Raw genomic sequence first — 20,379 nt, forward strand, 5'->3', positions numbered from 1 at the left:
TTAATAAAATCGAAATTACAAAAATTATAGCTCGTTGAAATAAGGATTATTATTCTTTGTTGAAATTTGTAAGATTATTATTTAAAAGATCAAAGCATATCATGAGGCATAAAACTAGATAAGTGAACAAATCAACACCCTCTCCAAATATGCTATAAACATTCCTTCTGACAATGAATATCTCCCGTTGCGAATAATGTAATCATGATTTAAAAAATTATGTGAAACTTAAAGAAGCTTTTATTGAAGAAAATGAAGATATTGATAATCGAGGAGACGATCATGAAAGTGAAGACAAAGTTGTAGAAAATTGCTTTTTATTAATAAAAATAAAATGCTCTGCCAGTTTCGGCCACAATCTGCGACCGTATTTCATGAGCGATAAACCATGGACGAAACTAGTAGCAGCAGTTTTGTTTTTGAATGAAAAAAAAAAACTGTCAATGAAGACAATTAAAGCCTCTTTTCTAGATATTTTCCACAGTAATTTTTTTACTTCTTGCACCTTTTTTTTAATTTTAGCCACGATTTATGACTCTGTATTATAATTTTTTGGTTTATAAAAAGTGTATTTGATCAAAAATTTCTGATGGTGAGCAATTTTCCCCATGCATGTGATTTAGGAATGTTATTTTTTTATTAATAGTACCAATTTCATCAAAAACTTGCAAAATAGAATCCGTTTCTTTACCTGGGATAAAAGTGAACTGAAATTTGGGTAAGCGTAAATTTAAAATACGGATATTTCATCACTCTAAAAAGTGCTATAATGATTATTTCCGGAGTTTCACATGGAAATCAAAAAGTTATATTTGTGCGCGTTGTTTTTGAATTATTGTACATGACACCTTTCAAGCCAAAGCACAGGTCGGTTGGCAAGGGGTCGTGGATTTATTTGCAAAAAATCAGGTGAAAAGAACACAAAATTTGACGGATTTTGGCGTGGAAAAAACTCGGAAAAGTCAAAAGCTTTCCCGGAAAAACGCTACTGTAGTTTCAACTTAGAAATGGAATATCTCGGGTTCTAATTGAGATGCAGAAATGCGGCTAGCACCAAAAATTTTCTTTTTACCTCCTCTTCAATCCTGAGGGGTCAAATAATCCAGAGGTCAAAGGTCAAGGTCATTTTTCAGGGGTCACAAGTACAAAAAAAATTCTAGCAAAAATATGCCACCTTCGATTGGGCTGAAATTTTTTTCTAAGATAGTCCTAACATGTAGGAACAACATATTAAAAATTCAGAATGGCATATTTTTTAGATTTTCTATAAAAAAATCACAAAGGTAAAAAAACGTGAATTTTTCGCATTTTGCTCATGATCAAAAATTTATTTTGAGAAAGTACGTATCTAAAATGGGTAAATTTATTTATTTATTGACATAAAATTCCTAAATTTTCAAAAAATTTCTTAAAAATTCTAAAAATCAATATCCGACCATTGGCAAAATACAAAAAATTCACGTTTTTTTACCTTTGTGATTTTTTTATAAAAAATCTAAAAAATATGCCATTCTGAATTTTTAATATGTTGTTCCTACATGTTAGGACTATCTTAGAAAAAAATTTCAGCCCAATCGAAGGTGGCATATTTTTGCTAGAATTTTTTTTGTACTTGTGACCCCTGAAAAATGACCTTGACCTTTGACCTCTGGATTATTTGACCCCTCAGGATTGAAGAGGAGGTAAAAAGAAAATTTTTGGTGCTAGCCGCATTTCTGTATCTCAATTAGAACCCGAGATATTCCATTTCTAAGTTGAAACTACAGTAGCGTTTTTCCGGGAAAGCTTTTGACTTTTCCGAGTTTTTTCCACGCCAAAATCCGTCAAATTTTGTGTTCTTTTCACCTGATTTTTTGCAAATAAATCCACGACCCCTTGCCAACTGACCTGTGCTTTGGCTTGAAAGGTGTCACATCTTTTTACAGTTGATTTGACCGTCTGAAAAACGTCGTAAAGCTAAGCGAACATCTATTTTGCAAGAAAAAGCGACAAAAATCGATAAATCTTCTTGCGGGGCTGATCGGTCTGAACAGCCGGTGGTGGTTTGTGTGCCTTTTGAAAAGCAACTCGAGCAAAGTACGCCTTTCGCAGCTGGCTGAGTTTCACGGGTGTAATTCATCCTCTCGCACACACTTCGGAATATCCGAAATAAATAAAACACACGACTCATCTCTCTAATGTTCTTGCAGACAGAGAACGGCGAGGTGTAATTCCGGCACCGCATGCTGAGGCCGCAATATTTTCCCGAGCCAAGTGCATCCTGGTAATGGTTTTGCCAATAAAATATATATAGTGGCTGCCAGAGTAAATTTTATGGCCGTGCGAGTGAAATTGAGAGGCTTCCGTTTGAAAACGGAAGAGCCACGCGAGAGAAAGCAATATAAGTTTCAAAATTTCGAAAGCACCTTTATGCTGAGACGTCGCGACGAACAATGCCTGCATTAAATTGCGATTTGTTGAGTTGTAAACGTCAGTGCCAAAGAGAGAATGGCGCACTTTTAACTCTGAACAGACTCCACTTCTCATTTTTTTCCTTCTCGTGCAGAGGGGCAGAAAACGATTTTCACAATCCGGCTATATTTATCTTTTAATATGAAGGTAGTATAACTTCCAACATTCCACTTTGAGGAAAATGATTCATAAAGTCGATTCGAACGGAAACACCGCCAGTCTAAAATTTGTAGTTCATATTCTGTCTCAACTTTGTCAAGATAATATAATAAATAATGTACGACTTTTCCAAACAACAATATTAGTTGAAGAAGTAAAAAATTTAAATCTCGATTCAAAGTTTAGATTTAAAAAAAGGGTCATTTCAGCAAGACAAATGAAACAAATTTTTTTTGCAAAAAGCTTTATAAATAAGGATAATTAAAATTAAAATTTTTGTATTTCAATTTATGAGAGAATTTTTTTATTGAAGACAATGAAATTAATTTATTACAATAAACTAAAGTACACAAAATAATTAGCTTTATTTTAAGTGATATTTTGAAATTAAAAATATATTTAAAAGAAAACTTCATAAACTTTGTGCTGTTTTTGAACACTAACTTCCCTCGCCCTTCCTTTTGTTATTATTTCATCGAATATTGAAAATTTGTCCAATTTTATTTCCATTATGTATTAAAACTTAAAAACACTTTAAAGAGCAAAATCGAATTAATTTGGACTGAAAATATAGAATATTTTGGTCAAAAATTCCTCAAAGTTTCTAATTTTAATTCAAAATTTTTAACACAATAGATCGGTAATAGAGCAAACTTGTAGTTAGTGCCACGTCAAGATCTACTTTAGAATGTTGAAAAAAGTCTCCATCGTGCATAAATGTTTTATGTGCGTCTTCGTGTTTCTCGCGTGCCGTCGCAATGAGTTTGATTTTATTATGCGACCGCCCTGCTTGCTTTTCGACGAGCACCAACTACTACTTTTTTTTATCTCGCATATTGTTGTGCACACATAAAAGTTTGCCACTTCGACGACATTTTGTGCGTGCATGCATATAAAGTAGCGAAAGTCGAGTGAGAGAGACGCCGGCTTAACACACGTAGCAAGATAAATGGCTCGACTTACGTTTGTGCGTTAGTCGGTGGCTGTTCGTAAAAAAGCAGCGCCAACTTCATGACGGTTAAATTTTGTCGAGGACAGAAAAGATTTCGAATGACAAGCTCCATTTCTCGCGCGTCGGCTAATAAATAAAAACGGGGGCCTGTCAAGTTGCGGCGCATTTTTTCACTTAGACCCTTTTTGCGCGGCCCCTCTCTTACCAAATGAGGCTTTCTCGCAAAACCACCTGCGTGAAAAGAGCCACATTAATATTATTTGGCGCCCACTTTTTATATACATACTCTTTCAAGAGGAAGTTGTTATAACATACACAGGGCACGTTTGCGTGCTTTTTGGCTGGAAATCGAGGGAAAATAAAAAGGGGCACAGCAGGATCGAGATCTTGATTGATGTTGGGTGTTTTATTTTTATCGCCGGCTGCAGTTTCAACGTGAGATGGAAAAGGAAAGTAAAGGGTAAACTGTCGCATGAAATTCCTCACAAATTACTCTAGGTTTAGGATTGTGGGTCACAACACACTTGTTAATAAAAGATTTATTTATTCAACCATAATTAAGGCTTTTTCAGCATACTGAATTCCGTTTTGACAAAATTAATCAGAAAACACTTATATAATCATGGTACTGTGCTATTCAGCATTTTTTTCTATGTGAAATTATGAAATTGACCCATACAATTTTATGTATCTTATGCACTTGATTTTGATTCTCAATATAATTTCCGAATGATTAAGGAAATTGCTATACTAATAGATAAAATAAGTGAGTAATTGTAAGCTGAGAAAAAGAGAAAAACTAAATTAGACTTACAGGAAACGCCCAACTTGTTAAATTGACAAGAATGAAATAATTGAAAGTATGTAATTGCGCAGTTCAATTGAATTAATTTAAAGAAAAATATTTTGATCCAGGAAAACTGGTCTTATAATTAACTCGAATTTTCATTATTTTTTGCTTTGGAAAGATGTTTTTTCATGTTACATTTTTGCAATGGAAAATATAAAATTTCAATTTCAAAGGACCAGGCCTTTGTTTTTCCTTCGCCAATTCAATGCTGAGCGGTTGAGTATTCAGCGTTAAAAATATAAGCCGCCAGCGCCAAGTCATTTGTATGCTGGGCAACTCTGCCTCTTGGCTGTACAGAATAAAAGGAGTTATTTCGCGCAGCTTCCTCTCGTTGAACACACTCAAATATCAGATTCAATTTATTCTTTTCGCGGCGGCGAAAAAGGGTTCAGTCAGTCAGTGTGTTTCTGTTCAGCCAAGTGTGACAATTTTCGTTAGGTCGCTCAACCACGAGAGCCGGAGTGAAAAGAAAATTCCAAATCTTCCCAAATTCTGTTATTTATTTATTTTTTTGTTCCCAAAATTTCTTCTTTAAAAAAATATACACAGGGGGGAACAATTGTACTTTTTCCACAAATAAAGAGGTAAACCTTTAGATGTTAAGATTAAACGTCCTCGTCAATATCTTTTAGCGAGCAATTCTTTCAAAATCATACAACGAAAATGAAATTTTAGGATGTTTTAGTTTTATTTTGCTCTAAAGGTGTGCCTGATTTTGAAAGAAATTATTTTACTGTCAATTTGTGTGCGTGAAGTTTTAAACGAAGAATAAAATTCTGGAGGGAAAATTAAAGTAATCCATAAAACCAAGTCTAAAAATAAGTTGATCAGAATCTGAAAAGTTTATTTTTACGCAAAAATGTGTAATATGTACGAAAGGTTTTGCTTTGTCTCAAATAGCGACAAAATAAGCAGCTAGAAAGAAGTTTTTGCTACATAGCGAAAAAATTAAAGATGCCCTTTTTCTTGTTTACTCCTTTAGGTCCCAACTCTGCACTTTTAATTACTACCCACGCTCTCTCTAAATCGGAAAAGCTTGGCGGCGAGTGTCGAGTGTCACTCTTTCTTTACAAAGTTAAGTCATCTCTTGCCAGAATGGAAGGTTTCAATTTTAATCCGGCCTTTATTCTCTCTGCAAGGGCTAAGTTGGAGCTTAAGATTCTGCGAAACAGCCGCGCCCAAAGGACGCAAAAACCGCCTCAACCCACTCTCAACTCGTCATTACTGTTATTATAATAAACATAACTGTGTAATGCAAGCACTCTAGCTCTTTTTACAAGCCTCCGAGTCAGTCTTTGGAAAAGTTATTCCTCGTCGTCGTGAAGCGTGTCTGATGTGCCTAGGCCAGAATGCAGCTCGAGCTATATGGCGTGTAATAAAAGCACATCACACCATCTTGCGCCGCCGCTTATCCTTTTTCCCGAACGCCAACTTATTGTGTATATTACTTTATAATGCACGGTCATAACAGCAGCAGCAACCGTGCCGACGACGCCGCGAGTCGTTACTTGAAAACTCAAATTAAGACTTTCGTCGTTTCCTTTAGCACGCTTTCCAATCATAAATTTCGAAAAAGAGAAGCCACGCTCGCAAGTGCACAGCTTTTGGGATTTTGTTTATAAAATGCACAATATTACTCCTTATCAAAACTTGGTATTTGAATTGGCCTCGCGTTAGATCCTATCAGAAATGATCAAAAAGGGAGATACAATTTTTTGGGATAAAATCTACTGGGTGTGAATAATGGGATTTATTTGTTGAAAATCGTTGGTTTCTTTCAGTTTTGATCTGCTAAAAACTTTGCAGAACAAAAAAAGAAAAGACATATATTGTGATTTAAAACAATAAATATTAAATTAATAAAAATTTTAATTTAATATTTGAACTTTTTAGAGCTAAAAGATTTATTTTTAAATTTTTATACTTTATTTTCAAGGGCTGTTTATTTGTAACTTGAAATTTATTTTCGTATTTAATTTTATTTTAACTATAATATATGTCTATATGTAATTTAAATATATTAATTAAAATATAATTTAATGATCATCAATTAGGTTTAAGGAATTATTGATCCAGTTTAATCTCATTGTGAGAACTAAGAACTTCTATGTCTTCTTTTATGGAGGAAATATGTTCAATTTTAAAATTATTCTTATCTCATCCCCCCAAACCGAAAACCAACGGTACTAAATTTCAAAAAGGATTGCATTGTTTTGGCTTTAATTCCCAGGGGTTTGCAACAAAATCGACTAGACCTTTTTCCCACCGACTTTTCAGCTGCGCGGACCAATAATTTGCCGAATCGGGTCAGAAGCGACAGTCGTTTTGCAGGAAGCGGTGTGGGTTGGAGACCGGCGGTGTGTGCGAGAGCGGCCGGCATCAATCAATATTTCACCTCCGCCGGCGATAAAAATGTATAGGTGCAGCTCGGCTTTTTGCGAGAGCAAGAGAGAGATCAGCTATTAATAATGATGGGGTGTATCGGCGGGATATATTTTGCGCCCCCGTCATCAAAAGCGGCGGTGGGACTAGAAAGAGATAACGTCAGCATTATGGGGCCAGAAGGAGCAGTTTGAAGAGAGAGAATACTTTGAGTGTGATGAATCCGGGCGAGCGAGCGCGCCACGGACGCTTTATCAATTAAGCATAATTAATTGAGTTGTCTTGTCTGCCCGAGATATAAATTATAGACATTTGTTAACATGTCAAAACGAAGCCGAGCTCTGCTTTGATATTAATCCGAGGGGCCGTGCGCGCTGTAATTGATATTCGATAATGCTCGGCGAAATTTCATACCTTGAGCCCAACTGCTTGAAAGTGCCATTTTCGAGGACCATTGACCTCGGAGCAGGTTAATCCTCGGCGGTGTATATCTGGGCGACGGAGACGAGAGCAAGCTTGGCAATAATTAATTATGAGACGCGAGCGCTGTCGAGGCAGCGAATTTATTGCGACGCAGCCCATCACTTTTGTTGTGTGTCGCTCCGATCCGTATATACGCGAGCCACTTACAAAGACACTCAAGCACTGCTTTGAGACGGGCAATCCGGCTGTTCAGCTCGCAAAGTGCTCGACGACCTCAAGAAGAACGACGAATTTCGCGCCACTATTATACAGCTCGGAGTTGGCTTTACAGTCTCAATAACAGGCATCCTTAAGGTGCCGTCAAACGTCTAGTTTAGCTCAAAGCATTACAATTTAGATCTTGTTTACTCATTATTAACAATTTCATTGTAATCAGCTCACAGTTGACAATCAAATTTTATAGGTTGATTGCAATATTAACGTCAAGAAATCAAGTAAAAATAAAATGACTTTTTGGGGGGATATGTGAGGATCGTGACAAGTTAATTGATTATTTTATAGAATTCTTATCAAAATTTTGAAATGAAAACGATCCCTACTCTAGCTATCCCTTTATAAACAGCAAAAGCATAATCACAAAACCAATAAAAATGAGAAGAAACTCCACCCTAAGTTTGTGTAAAAGTATTTATTATTTTTCTTCATATTTTTTGTTTTTGGAATATAAAAAATAAATATTTTTATTGTAAATTTTCTATTCTCATAATTATGTATTTTGAAAATATATTGCCAAAAAGAAATTTGTTATTTAAAACCGTTTAAAACCATAATTAACAAAAATAAATTTCTTTTATTTATGTTTTTTTTTTAATTCCATAGCTCGTTATGCACTAAAGTTAAAAGACAAAGATTGATAATGACTGAAAATCCGATTTATTTTCTTTTTTGTAACTTATTTCTATACTGTAGGGATGGGTAAAAGTTTATTTTTAATATCTTGCTCACAATCTTTTATGAGATCTGCTGATAACACTAATGAGGGATTGACTGATAAAATTTTAATTCCAATAAAATTTAACAATCTTCAAAATTGCGTCTCGTAATGGCAGAGATTTTAATTAATTGCCGGTTTGCGTGAAAACTCGCCTTGCCAAACATTTTTTAATTGACCGCAGAGTTCATTAAAGCGCAAACAATACGAAGAAAGAGCTCCCCCGCGAAGTGAGCAAGAAATTTTCAAGTAGAGTGCATACCCCGCCGGTACTCGTAGCTGCCGTCGCGAGAGTTTGATTGTTCGCCGGAGCAATCACGTTGCATTGCATGAGTCACGAATGGTAATTTATGTTATTGCAGAATTGCATGCACGCAGCGTAATTAATAATTTCGTACAACAAAAGAGCATGTAGCAAAAAGTGATTTGCTAATTGTCGAGAAGTGAGAGAGACTTCTATGGTGTGAGGTCGCGGCGCCGGCAACACCAAGAAGGGGTGTATTAATAAGAAGCGAAGAAAAAAACAGCACGCTTTGATATGAACTGTTTGTAGATTCCCAGAAGTATAATCGCTCGAATCATGTCAACATATTAATTTGTACAGCCTTAGAAGTATGCACTGAATTTATGCTGCAATTTTTTTTTTTCATTTTGACTCTCTAAATTTGATTATTAATATTTATATATAATCATAAAAAATTAAAATGAAAAATAAATAATGTTTACTATTTATTATTAAATTTTATTATTATACATTAAGTTAATATTTTACTAAATTGTTTAATTTTTTAGTATCAAAATGCGTTCATATAACTTATGATTTACAAATATTTATATTACCTGCAATATAATAATAAAATTAAAAAAAAAAATAGTCTGTCATCTCGCATTCTTGACAATCTAGACTATAAAGAATTGGAAAAATACTTCTTTGAGTTCTGGTAGGGAATGTGAATTTTTAAATTAAAATGATTAATTATCGTATCTTTAAACTTAAAACATGATTAATAATATTAATCTATATTAATTAGAATCAAGTTGAATTGATTCCCAGGTGATTTGTTTCCAACCATCATCAATTCTCCAATCGAATGCATGAAGTGAATTTCTAAATAAATTACTTGAGGTGGATGCGGCGTCTGAGAGCCACTTCTTTCATAATCCCATCACTTTATATCAAAGAGTATTATCGGGGAAATAGGAAACTATAACCGATTCGGAGAAAGAAGTCTTAATCCCACACTCATCTTTTCTTATACAGTGAGAGGGTGATGGGAAAATAGCGAGAACCATTTAGCCGAGCTGCCAGGCAAGGATCTCCTTTTCTCGCCCAACTGCGGATTTTTTCGCCTCTTCGCCACCGCGCCATTATGTGCGGCTGCGATCGAGCGGTTCTGTGTGTCCGTGATAAACTGCGCCCCATGCTTATTGCCTCAATAGATCAAAAACGATTACCCGCCCAGCTTCAGCCGTGCTTGCTGGCCTGCGCTCACATAATAGCGCCTGGAAGTCTGCATAGTTGGCTTTCGCGGCGTGTGTTTGATAAATATGGATGTACACGTACGTATATAGACGGCAAAGCGATCGGTGCGCGTCCCTGCTTTTATATGTATAAAATCCATACGCGCTTTTCAATAGCTTTCAAAACGTCAAGCGCCAAACCGAGCGTGCACTCGAGGGGATGAATGATCCTAATTTCAGATTGATTGCCCACCGACAACGCCGCCGCCGCCTCAGGAAACAACAATTTTGGCATTCATTCTGCCGAATTGGCTGGATAAGCGGCGAATATTTTATCCATCAGACCCATCTACGCTTATTTCCAGATTCTTGTTGAAAATTCAGCCGAATAATTTCATGAGAAAAACAGAGGTTCATTTTTAAAATATTTTTTTAACATCGTTTTGCCAAATTGTCTGCAAATTCCCTTTTTATTCTAACAAAGTGTTTTTTCAACAATTTATTTAAATATTTTATTGTTTACAAATAAAATATTAAAAAAACTATGTCTTGTTTAAATTAATTTGCCAAAAAGAAATTTTTAAAACCTCAAATTCTGTCAAAATTTAATAAAGCAAGAATTAAATTTTTTATTTGTTTCATTGATAAAATCAATTTGATATTATTTATTTATTTATTCTCCCATACATGATACGGTACATCGCAAAAAAAAGTATACTAAGCGGAATCATGCATCGGCATAAAAATGTGTATACATACAAAAACATGAGATCAATATTTGTGCAATGCTGAAAATTAACATATAGAAAAAATTATTGAAGCATTTATTTTAGATGATTCATCCTCACCACACTCTAGCAATTTGCTAATTACTAGGAATTATAATCAATTTTCTTGTAGTTCAAACGAATCCATATAAGGTTATGCAACCTGCTGCGCACCAAACCCGTGCGAGTGGTATAGTTCTGGAATTATTGTACTTGATGACAAAAATGAATATACAGAATACATTATAAGCATTTTAAATTGAAAATTATTTGATAAGTTAACTGAGATAACAACAAATGAGAGGACTCTACATTTAAAATAGATTAATGCTCCAAAGCAAAAATTTCTGCTAATAAAAATAGTAAAATTTAAAAAAATTATTTATTTACTTATTTTAATTATTGACGATTACAATTTTATAAAACATAATCAAACAACTTTCAATTTTCCTCTTTGCAAGCTTTGTGTCTCCAAATCTGTTAAATTAAGCTTTCATCCAGTTTTGGGACATATAAAAATCTTTTAACGGTTTCATAATGTCAAGACTTGGTCTTTAATTTTTTAGTCGAATTTCTTCTCTCATTTTAATGGAAACATTTTTTCCTCTCCGAGTGGTTAAAGCGGTGAAGGGCTTTTTCTCTGGCTCTCAATTAAGTGAAAAGCTCTCGCGCCGCGATGATGAGGTGCGAAACTGGAGAGTCGCTCGCAGTAATTACTCGGACGTGAATCAAAAGCAACACCTTCATCATTGTCAGTCGCTCGCACTGCGGGGGTTTCGTCATTACTGGTATCAATTACAACCCTCCCAACACCCCCATTAACTGCTTTTCTCCGTGCGAGGGAAAAATATAAATACATAATTTAGGACGGCGCAGTCATTAAAGCTTCTTTTTGGCTGAAAATGAGCCCCGGTGCGTGTCCGTGGGTTCAAAATAATTATTTATACTGGCAGTGGCACAAGAGCGGGCGGAATTTGGGCAGGAAGTTCTTGACTTTTGGCACGCCACTCACCGGATCACGAAAGAGAGCAACAGCAGAGAATAAAAGTTAGCGAATAAATATCTCGCTCGCCAGCAGTTCGTGGGAGGAAAATTCAATTCTCGTGCGGCGGCCTCGTTCACATGCGATACAGCGCGCACTTCCGCTTCAGAAACACCCGCGAGACACAAGACGATTTTCAGACTTTTCTCACCCCCAGCAAAAACTCTTTCACCTCTGACAATAATCGAATTTCTTGTTTTTACTCCAATATTTTATGTTGTGACGTTTACAAAATTTTTGATACTGAAATTCTTTAATTTTTTTATATTATTGCCCATAAGTTGTTAAATATGAACCATATGAATTTAATGTATTTTTAACATCATTTAAAGAATTAATATGTGATACAGTGAATAAGTGAAGTAATTTCAATCCAATAGAGTTTGGTAAATAAATATAATATTCATTTATTACAATTTAATTTATGAAAGGAAATATTTTTGAAACTCTTGGTTTTTTTAAAGAAAAATTGCCCTTTCAAATTGCTGTCGTCATCTTGGAGTGTCATTAAAAATTTTATAGCCTAAATAAGATATCAAATAAATTCTAAATTTTATTTTACTTTTTAGAGTTTTAAAAAGCGAAGGTAATTGCTAAAAAATAAACATCACATCAGAGAAAATATATTCTTATTAAGTTGTTATTGAGTTTATAAATAATGAGGTTTTCATAGTGTCTTACATCTGAGGTTGTACAAATTGCATCAATAGCGTGACATTTGACACTGATTGGTGCCCGTGCATGTAACCCAATTTTTTACATAAAATCTGTAATTCAATTCCAATGTATCAATTTCACACGTGAATAGATCATAAATATAAGAAAAGTGCTGGACGTATAAAATATATAACTTTGCACACTCCAAAATCTTTGGGCTCGTCGCTGCACCTTTAGTACAACCACAGCACTAGCCACTAACTATAGTGCAGCGATGAGCCTAGGAGTTTTAAGTGCAGAAAAGATGTCTGCAGAAATATCTTGTTATATCGTGATTTTTTTTTCGCTCGCACATATATGCCGATACGTCAATTTGATTGGGGGATGAAGAAGCGCGCGGGGTGGCATCAAAAAGCGGCCGGCAGAGGCGTCCCGCCACAGGGGTGCTGTCAGCGGCGGTCGCGCGGACGTCCGTCGACGCGGCTGCCGTCAATGCGCCTCTTTTAACTCGGATTCATCTCGCTGTCAATAAATCTGCTAACCCTTGCAAAATACCCTGCAGAGAGCGTGACACCAAAATACATACAGCGGCCGCCAGCACCGCAACCGCTGTATCGCAAAAAAAGATATCAGACAATACATCGAAAAAGTCACTCCCTTTTTGTGGTCGAAAAAAGCCTCAACCTCCAAACATGGATCAGATTGATCAGACCACAATGCATTTTTTTTTTCACATATTGCCTCAGTCACATTTCAGCCACACACAAAATGCAAAACATTTTAAGCAAAAGAAATTGTAAAAAAAAGTTAAAATATCTTCAAATAATCTTATTTAGCATGACTGAGCATGACTTTAAACATAATTGAAAATGATGTTTTTTGTAATCAAAACAATATCCAAAATTTAAAAAAATGTAAATGCATGTTTAAATTACATTAATATAATTTATTATTTAATTTAAAATAAATTATTTTTAAATTACACATAATATTAAAGTTCACAAAATAGAAAATTTTTACGCGTGTTTAATTACATTCATGTAATTAATTTTATTTAATTAATTAGTTTTAATTTCTTTTAAAGCAAAACATTTTGTACATATCAAATTAATCACTATAGTTATTTATTTTCATATTTTATTATTTATTCAAGAAATTTTTACATGTTTTCCTATTTATTAATTTATTATTGAAAATTATACTCAAATAAATTAGATACATCGTTATTTCGTTTAAAAAAGGAGCGAAAAATAATTTCTGCAGATTATTTACGATTTTCTTGGTTCGATCCATAGTGAAGTGGACCAATGCATTATTTTTTTCTTACTCATTTTTTTTTTCATCTTTGGAGGTTGGAAAAAATGTGAAAAACATAAGTTAAGCAAAAATAAAAAAATAAATCGATTTTGCTATAATTGCTGGTTCTGGTTCGGCAACAAAATTTTTAATTCATGGATGTAATGTAATGACTATTGAGACATGATTAAAAAAAAAAAAAAAAATATGCATAATTATAGTCCCATTAGTCCCGGAGTCCACTGATAAACGCTAGGCTAGGAACGATTTTATGGCATGCCCGCTGTCTTTTTTACCACTCGACTGCAACGCCCCCCTCTGCTTTCGCGCCCTGCCGCCCTCTTTAATGCCACGCCACGCCCCCTTATCCCATGTCCATGTGGATTGCATCTTAAAAATTACTTGGAGTCTTGGAGATAATTGAAAACAAAGTTAATTAACAGCGCTGTAGAAGATTATTGTCCTGTTTTCACTCGTTTTTATTGAGCTTTTGAGCATCTGAAAGGTAAAAATTAAATAATTTTTGATTGACAACGTTCGTAAATTAAAAATTTTGCCAGCAAAACAAAACCAGCTAATAGGCTTTTTTTTACAAATTGCTATTAATATATTCAACAAGATCTGGTTGTTAATATTATCCGTGTTTTGTGCTTATTATGTATTTCATAAAAGCAAAAATTATAATCGAATTTGCAGCATTATTGTGTATTTTGATGAACTTTTACTAAGAGGTTTTGTTTTCTTAGATGGGCGACGCAGTAAAAAGGAAAATAGACAGCATAGAGACCGTGGAGCTCGGTGATTCGAGCGACGAAGAAGTCCAGTTTGAAAGGGCAGAGTCTAAATCTAAGAGACTGAACACAGGAACAGCAGCCGATGGCATAATATCTGACGTTCTTTTGTTAGACTCTGATGATGATCTTCAATCTGAAAAAAAGGAAGACGAGTCTGAAGCTCAGAAGTGCACAAGACTCGTAAAAGAGTTCATTCTGATCACAAAGACTGACAGCAAAGTCGCCGAGTTTTTCTTGAGTCAACACGACTGGAAACTTGAAGTGAATTTTTTTATATATTAATTAATTGTTTATATAAAACAACTTCAAAATTTTTCCTTAGATCGCTGTCAATGACTTCCTGAATCTCAGTGGGGACATTTTGGGAGATGAGAAAAACTCTGCCTTGGCTAATACTCTGAAGAATGAGCCGTGGTATGCATTATTGATTTATTATTTTTGAGTAAAAGATAAATCATAAATAATGAATGATAATTAAGCTTTTAAAAATAATTTATATAATTATATTATTATAACTAAATTGTTTAGTACATACGTGTCTGTTGTTTTGTAAATAATTTCAGTAAATTTTCTTATCCAATCAATAATATAAGTGATTTATGATTAGTTTTGAAAGAATAATTTACTTAAAGAGTTATGATTTATGGTAGTCATTTAACGCATCTATTGATGTAAGTTCCTATTTGAAATTAGTTTTGATTAAATTTTTAATTTATTTAAGGGCCAAAAATGTTGCTTCGAGCTCAGAAGTGAAAGGAACATTCAGTTTTATATCTTGGAACGTTGATGGGCTGGACAAGCGAAATCTTAGCCCTCGGACGGCTAATCTAATAAAAATCCTAACCCAGTAAATTTGACATTTAAATAAAATATATTTTGTAACCAAACTTTTTTATAGAGAAGCTCCAGATATTGTTTTCCTTCAAGAGGTTGTGCCAGAAACCATTGATGTGCTCAAATCAAATCTTTCGAAGTATCAGTTTGTGGTGCAGGATTACCCAAACCTCTCAGAAGCCTACTTTGTCACCACCTTGGTCAAGAAAGACACAGTCAAAGTATTGAGCCAGAAAGATGTGAGCTACAGCAATACCCTAATGATGAGGGGTTTGCTTAGTGTTGAGGTAAGAACTTAATTAAATTAATAGTGTATTAAAAAAAACTATGCCCTCATAGGTGGAAGTGGCGAACATCAAAATGTGGCTCCTCAACACGCATTTGGAAAGCACAGCTCAATACAAGAAGGCCCGTGTTGACCAGCTTAAGCAAGTGTTCAATGATATGTCTGAAAAGTCCCGAACCCACCACGTCCTCTTTGCTGGCGATCTCAACTTGCGCGACACGGAAGTAAACAAGAAAAAAAGTTAATTTTTATTTTGTGCTTAAATTGTTTTAAAATCCTAGCTCCCGCTGGCTGGTGGAATACCGTCCGGAGCCCTCGATCTGTGGGAGGCTTGTGACAAACGGGAGGCGTGCAAATTCACCTGGGATGCTGCGCGCAATTCAAACATCCAGTTTGGAAACTTCGGCAGTACCGAAGGCAACTCCAAAGGGACACAGTTCAAGCCGAGACTGCGTTTCGACCGTGCCTACCTGAGTGTCTGCAAAAAGGACAAGGCCGACAGAGTTGTTGCTAATCACTTTGGACTTGTCGGCATTGCCAAAGTACCTAACATGCAGTGCTACACAAGTGACCATTGGGGACTGCAAGTTTACTTCACTCTGAACAAGTGCTAAAATAAATGTTGAAGTGTACCTGAGATTTACTTTTTCTCACTATCAGAAAAGAAATTAGTAAAATGTTGTATTCCTAATTTGTGTAACTAAATTTTGAGAAACAATTCACCTATTTCATTTTTTGTCGTATTTCCAAAATAAAATTTTCCCAATTTGGTTTAAAGTAAACTGTTGTATTTATTGAATTACACTTTTAGATGCCAATGAAAGGTTTAGAATCAGTTTGCTTTGCTTTTTGTTTTATTAATTGTAAGAAACATTAGACTTTATTTATTCGAAACATTTTTTATTATAATTGTGCTTTTATGTTTCAGCCTGAGTGAAAAATGGAGCTTGCCCTGCCCTTTGTGATTTTGCTGAATCCTTCGAGTCTTTTGGTGCGAGACTAGAGTGAAAACCCTTGGAGAGAATCTTGTAAAAATTAATACCAAAGTGTAAAACTATCAAGGAATAAATGTCTCCATATTAAATGGAATAATTTCAGTAAATAATTGTACTAATAATCTAAAATAATGTGAAAGCAAATTAATTTTTAAATATGAGTTATGCAGGAGGTATATAATATTAATATAAATGTAAATTTTTTCCAAGCTTTATTAACAGTTCGATTTATACACAATTTCACAAAATTTTTGAAAATAATTTCAATTTTTATAAAGAAAATTTCTAATATCTTTATTTCCCTCCGATTTAATTCTTTTATAATCAACTCCTTTATTAAAAAAATGGTTTTTATATTTCATAAAACTTACATAAAATAAAAATTTTGCAACAAAAGGCGCGAGCGCCTAGCTCTTCCCGCTCAATCGTCTAAGCATAATAAATAGTAAAATCATTGTTAAAATTAATTTTATTAACAATATTTTATGCTGAAGAATATAATCATGCGTAAAACTTTTTTCTTGGCTTATTTACCGCTGAAGCCATAAAAAAAACTTATAGATAATATCACAGGGTCATAGTTAAGTTTCATCTTGTATAAAATTTCCTGATTTTATTTCATTAAGAACGCAAAAAATTAATAATTCGATTTATATAACATTTATATAAAAACTTTAAAAGCTCAATTAATGGCATAAATATCAAACATTTTATAAAAATATTTGCATTTCTTATCAAAGAAAATGTTGAATTTTCTATTTCCATGCAAAAATTTCATTTAATTCAACTTTTTAACGCAAAAAAGCGAATTTATGTCATAAAAATTACATAAAACTAAATTCATAGCAAAAAAGGCGCGAGTACCCTTGAGCGCCTCTTCCCGCTCATCGTCTAAGCAGCGTTCTGATTGGTCGACCCCAAATTCGGAACCGAGTTGATGAGCTTGAGTGGCGTGCGAATTGGCTCTGTGATCTGTTGCTCCCTGGACTCGGCTCAGTGAAGAACGTTGACGAGTTCAGCGATCATCAACCTTTCTCCATTATTTCATGGTAAAATTCATTTTCTCATCCGACAGTAAATGGTCGGCGCTGGCTAATTGCCAATTATTGCTATCTCAACCGCCGAATTTTTCGGTTTTTGTATCGATAGATAATAGATAATTTAAAGTTCGGTGCGGCCAGCTCACGAATCGCCGGCTCAACCGTGTCGCACAATATTCGGCGGTTGGCGAATTAAAAGCCATTGCAGCCGCCGAATTTTAAATTCATTTCATGAGTCCTCTCCTAATATGTATTTTACGGTTGTGTGTCACGTATTTGGCCTTGGCCATAGCTATTTGGCCAAGAAAAATCTTTTTTTATCGCTTATAGACATGGAGCGATTTCAAAATCGGCGGCCCACGCCAACTAGACGGCCCAATTTTGCGAGACGGCAACGGCCCTCTGCCGGGCCCCTGGCCCGCCGGTTACGCCTCGAGCGCACCGGCTTCGCCGCGAAAATGGAACCGTTGGTGGCGCATTTCACGCTATTTGTACACAAATTTTATTTTATTAAGGACGAAAAAAATAGCAATTAATCATTTTAAATCTGAAAAAATAATTTCATATATGTACGAGAAAAAGCGAAAAAACACAATGCCAAGCGAAGCGAGCGGAAAAAATAGCATGGTACTAATGTTAATAAGTAATGAATTAAATAATCTTTTTTCATATTTTCTAGATTCAGCGACATTGCGTTTTTCGGTTTAAATTAGAGATTCGTAATGTCTTAATGCTTATTGAAATCGAATTGGAAACTTTAATTTTAGCCCTTGAGTAATTTTTTTTTTTTTTATCAAAAGGAATTAATTTTTTTAGCATATTTTTTAAAGCGAGCAACTTATTTGTTTTGTCATGCCAGGCAGTAAATAAATTATTGCAGAAAGTAAGCCAGAAATGATTAGAATGGTCTGTTTAGGACTTAAGATATTCGCCGCAAACAATGATTTTTTTTTGTCCGAGTCATGAAACTAGTCAAAGTTAAACCAGAGGGGCTAGGGTAAAAATTAGCGTTCACAGACAGTAGCGAGAGATGATCAGAATGACCTGTTCTGGATTTTTAGATGGTCACCAAAAATCATGAAAATTTTTGTTCGGAGGCAAAGTTCAACCAAGAGGGTTATAGGTGTGTAAAAATTAGCGTTCGGAAAAATTAGCCAGAAATGATCTACGCCCCTGAACAGGCATCAATTATAATAAAGTGCGCATATGTATTATCAGCTTATGAATAAAAGGAAATATTTAGTGGATTTACAATTAGCAATAATTTTATAATTTAATGACTTTCTGCGTGATAGCAGTAAAGACCTTTGCCAGAGACTAATAAAATCACATAAATATCATCGGAGGCCATGGCACTAGACAAAATGTGCGTGGTATTTGGTGGATTGATCAAAGAAAACTTAAATGTTGATGATTATATAATGCAAAAATAAAATTTAAATTTCAAACAATACTCCAACGGCCACTGCTAAAGTTATAAGACTGCAACACTATAACATTAATTCCCAAGTGGCCGTCAATAATTTTGTTTAAATACTTAAATAAATTTAAACTTAAAATATTGACACTTTCCAGGAACATGGGTCACGAGCAAAGCAAGAAGAGTCCTCAGTCTGAGGGTGCTGAAGCTTCAGCTCCTAGGCGTCCTAGGACTGAAGATCAAATGTCTCATCCTTTGCAGGTATACCTTATTTGTGGAAAAGGGCCTCATGATATTTAGAATTATTCAACTCTTCTTTCAGTCATACAGCACTGATCCCTCTGAACACCCTACTACCAACGTTATTGCTGATGATATTTGGCGATTGTTGGAAACTAACTCAAGGGCAGCACACACAGCTACTGCTTCGCCTAGACAACAAGGCTCGTGGCTTGGTCCTTCTCAGCCAGTATGCGTAAAAATCTTTTTATCAGCAAAGAGCCCATATTTCATAATTTAAATTTTTTTACAGGCAACCAGCACCCTGCACCCTCGGCAATATTACCAGCCCACCTGGTCATCTTCCCCTTAGTACAAAGCTCTGCATGGGCGCCCGCTGGCCATGATGCGCCCCTCTCTTACTGCTCGTCATCCTTTGATCACTCCATCGGCCAGCCCAACTACCGCATCTCTGATGCATCTCGAGGGCCCGCCAGCTTCTGGACCATCTGGTAGTGGCGGAAAACAAGTGGGATCACCGATACCAATCGAATCGTTGGATCAAGAACTGTTCGATCGTCTGAAGTCCATCTTCAACTCTCAGGAGGTAATTGCTAAAATACTTTTTTTAATAATCATGGTTTGTAAAGCATTTGAAAAGAGTTTATTTGATATTTTTTCTCATAATATATTTTATATCAATATAGGCCGTTGTCGAAGCAGCTGTTCCTCGTGAGGCCATCGATGTGGATCCGGCCCCCGAGGAAAAGAAGAAGCAGCAAAAGCTTGAAGATCTACTTGCAACCAACGTCTTCAAATCCGATGTCACCACTCTCAAACGCAAGAAAGCCCATGACATTTTCGCCATTGAGAGCAAGAAAAAATTCAAAAGACTCAACACTGACAAGAAGAAGTCTGACTGAAAAAAATGTTGAAGAAATGTGGAACAAACTTTCTCCTGATGAGCAGCTTGCCTGGTTCCACGATGATGAGAGGAGGACTAAATTAGTTAAAGAGTATGTATAGCAAAGTGAATGTTAACTTTGACGTCAAAAGTTTAAGCGGTAGAGGTGCTCCCTGCCAGGCACTTAGGCCTTTTCTCGACTCTTATCGACACATGCAATCATTCCCTTGGGAGTCCACGTTTTCTTGCAATCAAATGATACTACTTATTAATTGTTTGTATAATAACTAAAAAAAATTATTCCTTAGATTGCTGTCATTAGTAAAATGTATTCCTTATTTGTGTAGCTTAATTTTGAGAAACAATTCACTTATTTGACTTATTTCATTTGTTGTTGTAGGTTACAAAATAAAGTTTTCTCAATTTGGTTTAAAGCAAAACTGTTGTATTTATTGA

The 20,379-nt window shown here is 35.1% G+C and overlaps 2 protein-coding genes across 2 annotated transcripts; both read left to right on the top strand.

Moving 5' to 3' along the window:
* Positions 1–13,791: 13,791 nt before the first annotated feature.
* Positions 13,792–16,121, top strand: LOC132200411 (tyrosyl-DNA phosphodiesterase 2-like). The gene is made up of 7 exons (XM_059625855.1): positions 13,792–13,936; positions 14,178–14,486; positions 14,548–14,639; positions 14,947–15,072; positions 15,124–15,346; positions 15,399–15,569; positions 15,627–16,121. The coding sequence occupies exons 2-7, from the start codon at positions 14,178–14,180 to the stop codon at positions 15,957–15,959; spliced, it is 1,254 nt and encodes a 417-aa protein (XP_059481838.1). The 5' UTR covers positions 13,792–13,936; the 3' UTR covers positions 15,960–16,121.
* A 1,212-nt stretch (positions 16,122–17,333) lies between these two features.
* On the top strand, positions 17,334–20,357 carry LOC132200447 (uncharacterized). Its single transcript, XM_059625914.1, has 5 exons — positions 17,334–17,389; positions 18,956–19,061; positions 19,123–19,269; positions 19,333–19,626; positions 19,727–20,357. The coding sequence occupies exons 2-4, from the start codon at positions 18,960–18,962 to the stop codon at positions 19,390–19,392; spliced, it is 309 nt and encodes a 102-aa protein (XP_059481897.1). The 5' UTR covers positions 17,334–17,389; positions 18,956–18,959; the 3' UTR covers positions 19,393–19,626; positions 19,727–20,357.
* Positions 20,358–20,379: the final 22 nt, after the last annotated feature.

Source organism: Neocloeon triangulifer, unplaced genomic scaffold, assembly GCF_031216515.1.
Source record: "Neocloeon triangulifer isolate White Clay Creek 2 clone unplaced genomic scaffold, ASM3121651v1 ptg000014l, whole genome shotgun sequence".
NCBI lineage: Eukaryota > Metazoa > Arthropoda > Insecta > Ephemeroptera > Baetidae > Neocloeon > Neocloeon triangulifer.

Coding starts and splice junctions, on each gene's coding strand:
- LOC132200411 (XM_059625855.1), top strand. CDS start 14,178: ATGGGCGACGCAGTAAAAAGGAAAATAGACAGCATAGAGACCGTGGAG. Junction 15,347..15,398: donor GGGGTTTGCTTAGTGTTGAG/GTAAGAACTTAA, acceptor ATGCCCTCATAG/GTGGAAGTGGCGAACATCAA. Junction 15,570..15,626: donor TCAACTTGCGCGACACGGAA/GTAAACAAGAAA, acceptor TTAAAATCCTAG/CTCCCGCTGGCTGGTGGAAT.
- LOC132200447 (XM_059625914.1), top strand. CDS start 18,960: ATGGGTCACGAGCAAAGCAAGAAGAGTCCTCAGTCTGAGGGTGCTGAA. Junction 19,062..19,122: donor AAATGTCTCATCCTTTGCAG/GTATACCTTATT, acceptor CTCTTCTTTCAG/TCATACAGCACTGATCCCTC. Junction 19,270..19,332: donor GGCTTGGTCCTTCTCAGCCA/GTATGCGTAAAA, acceptor ATTTTTTTACAG/GCAACCAGCACCCTGCACCC.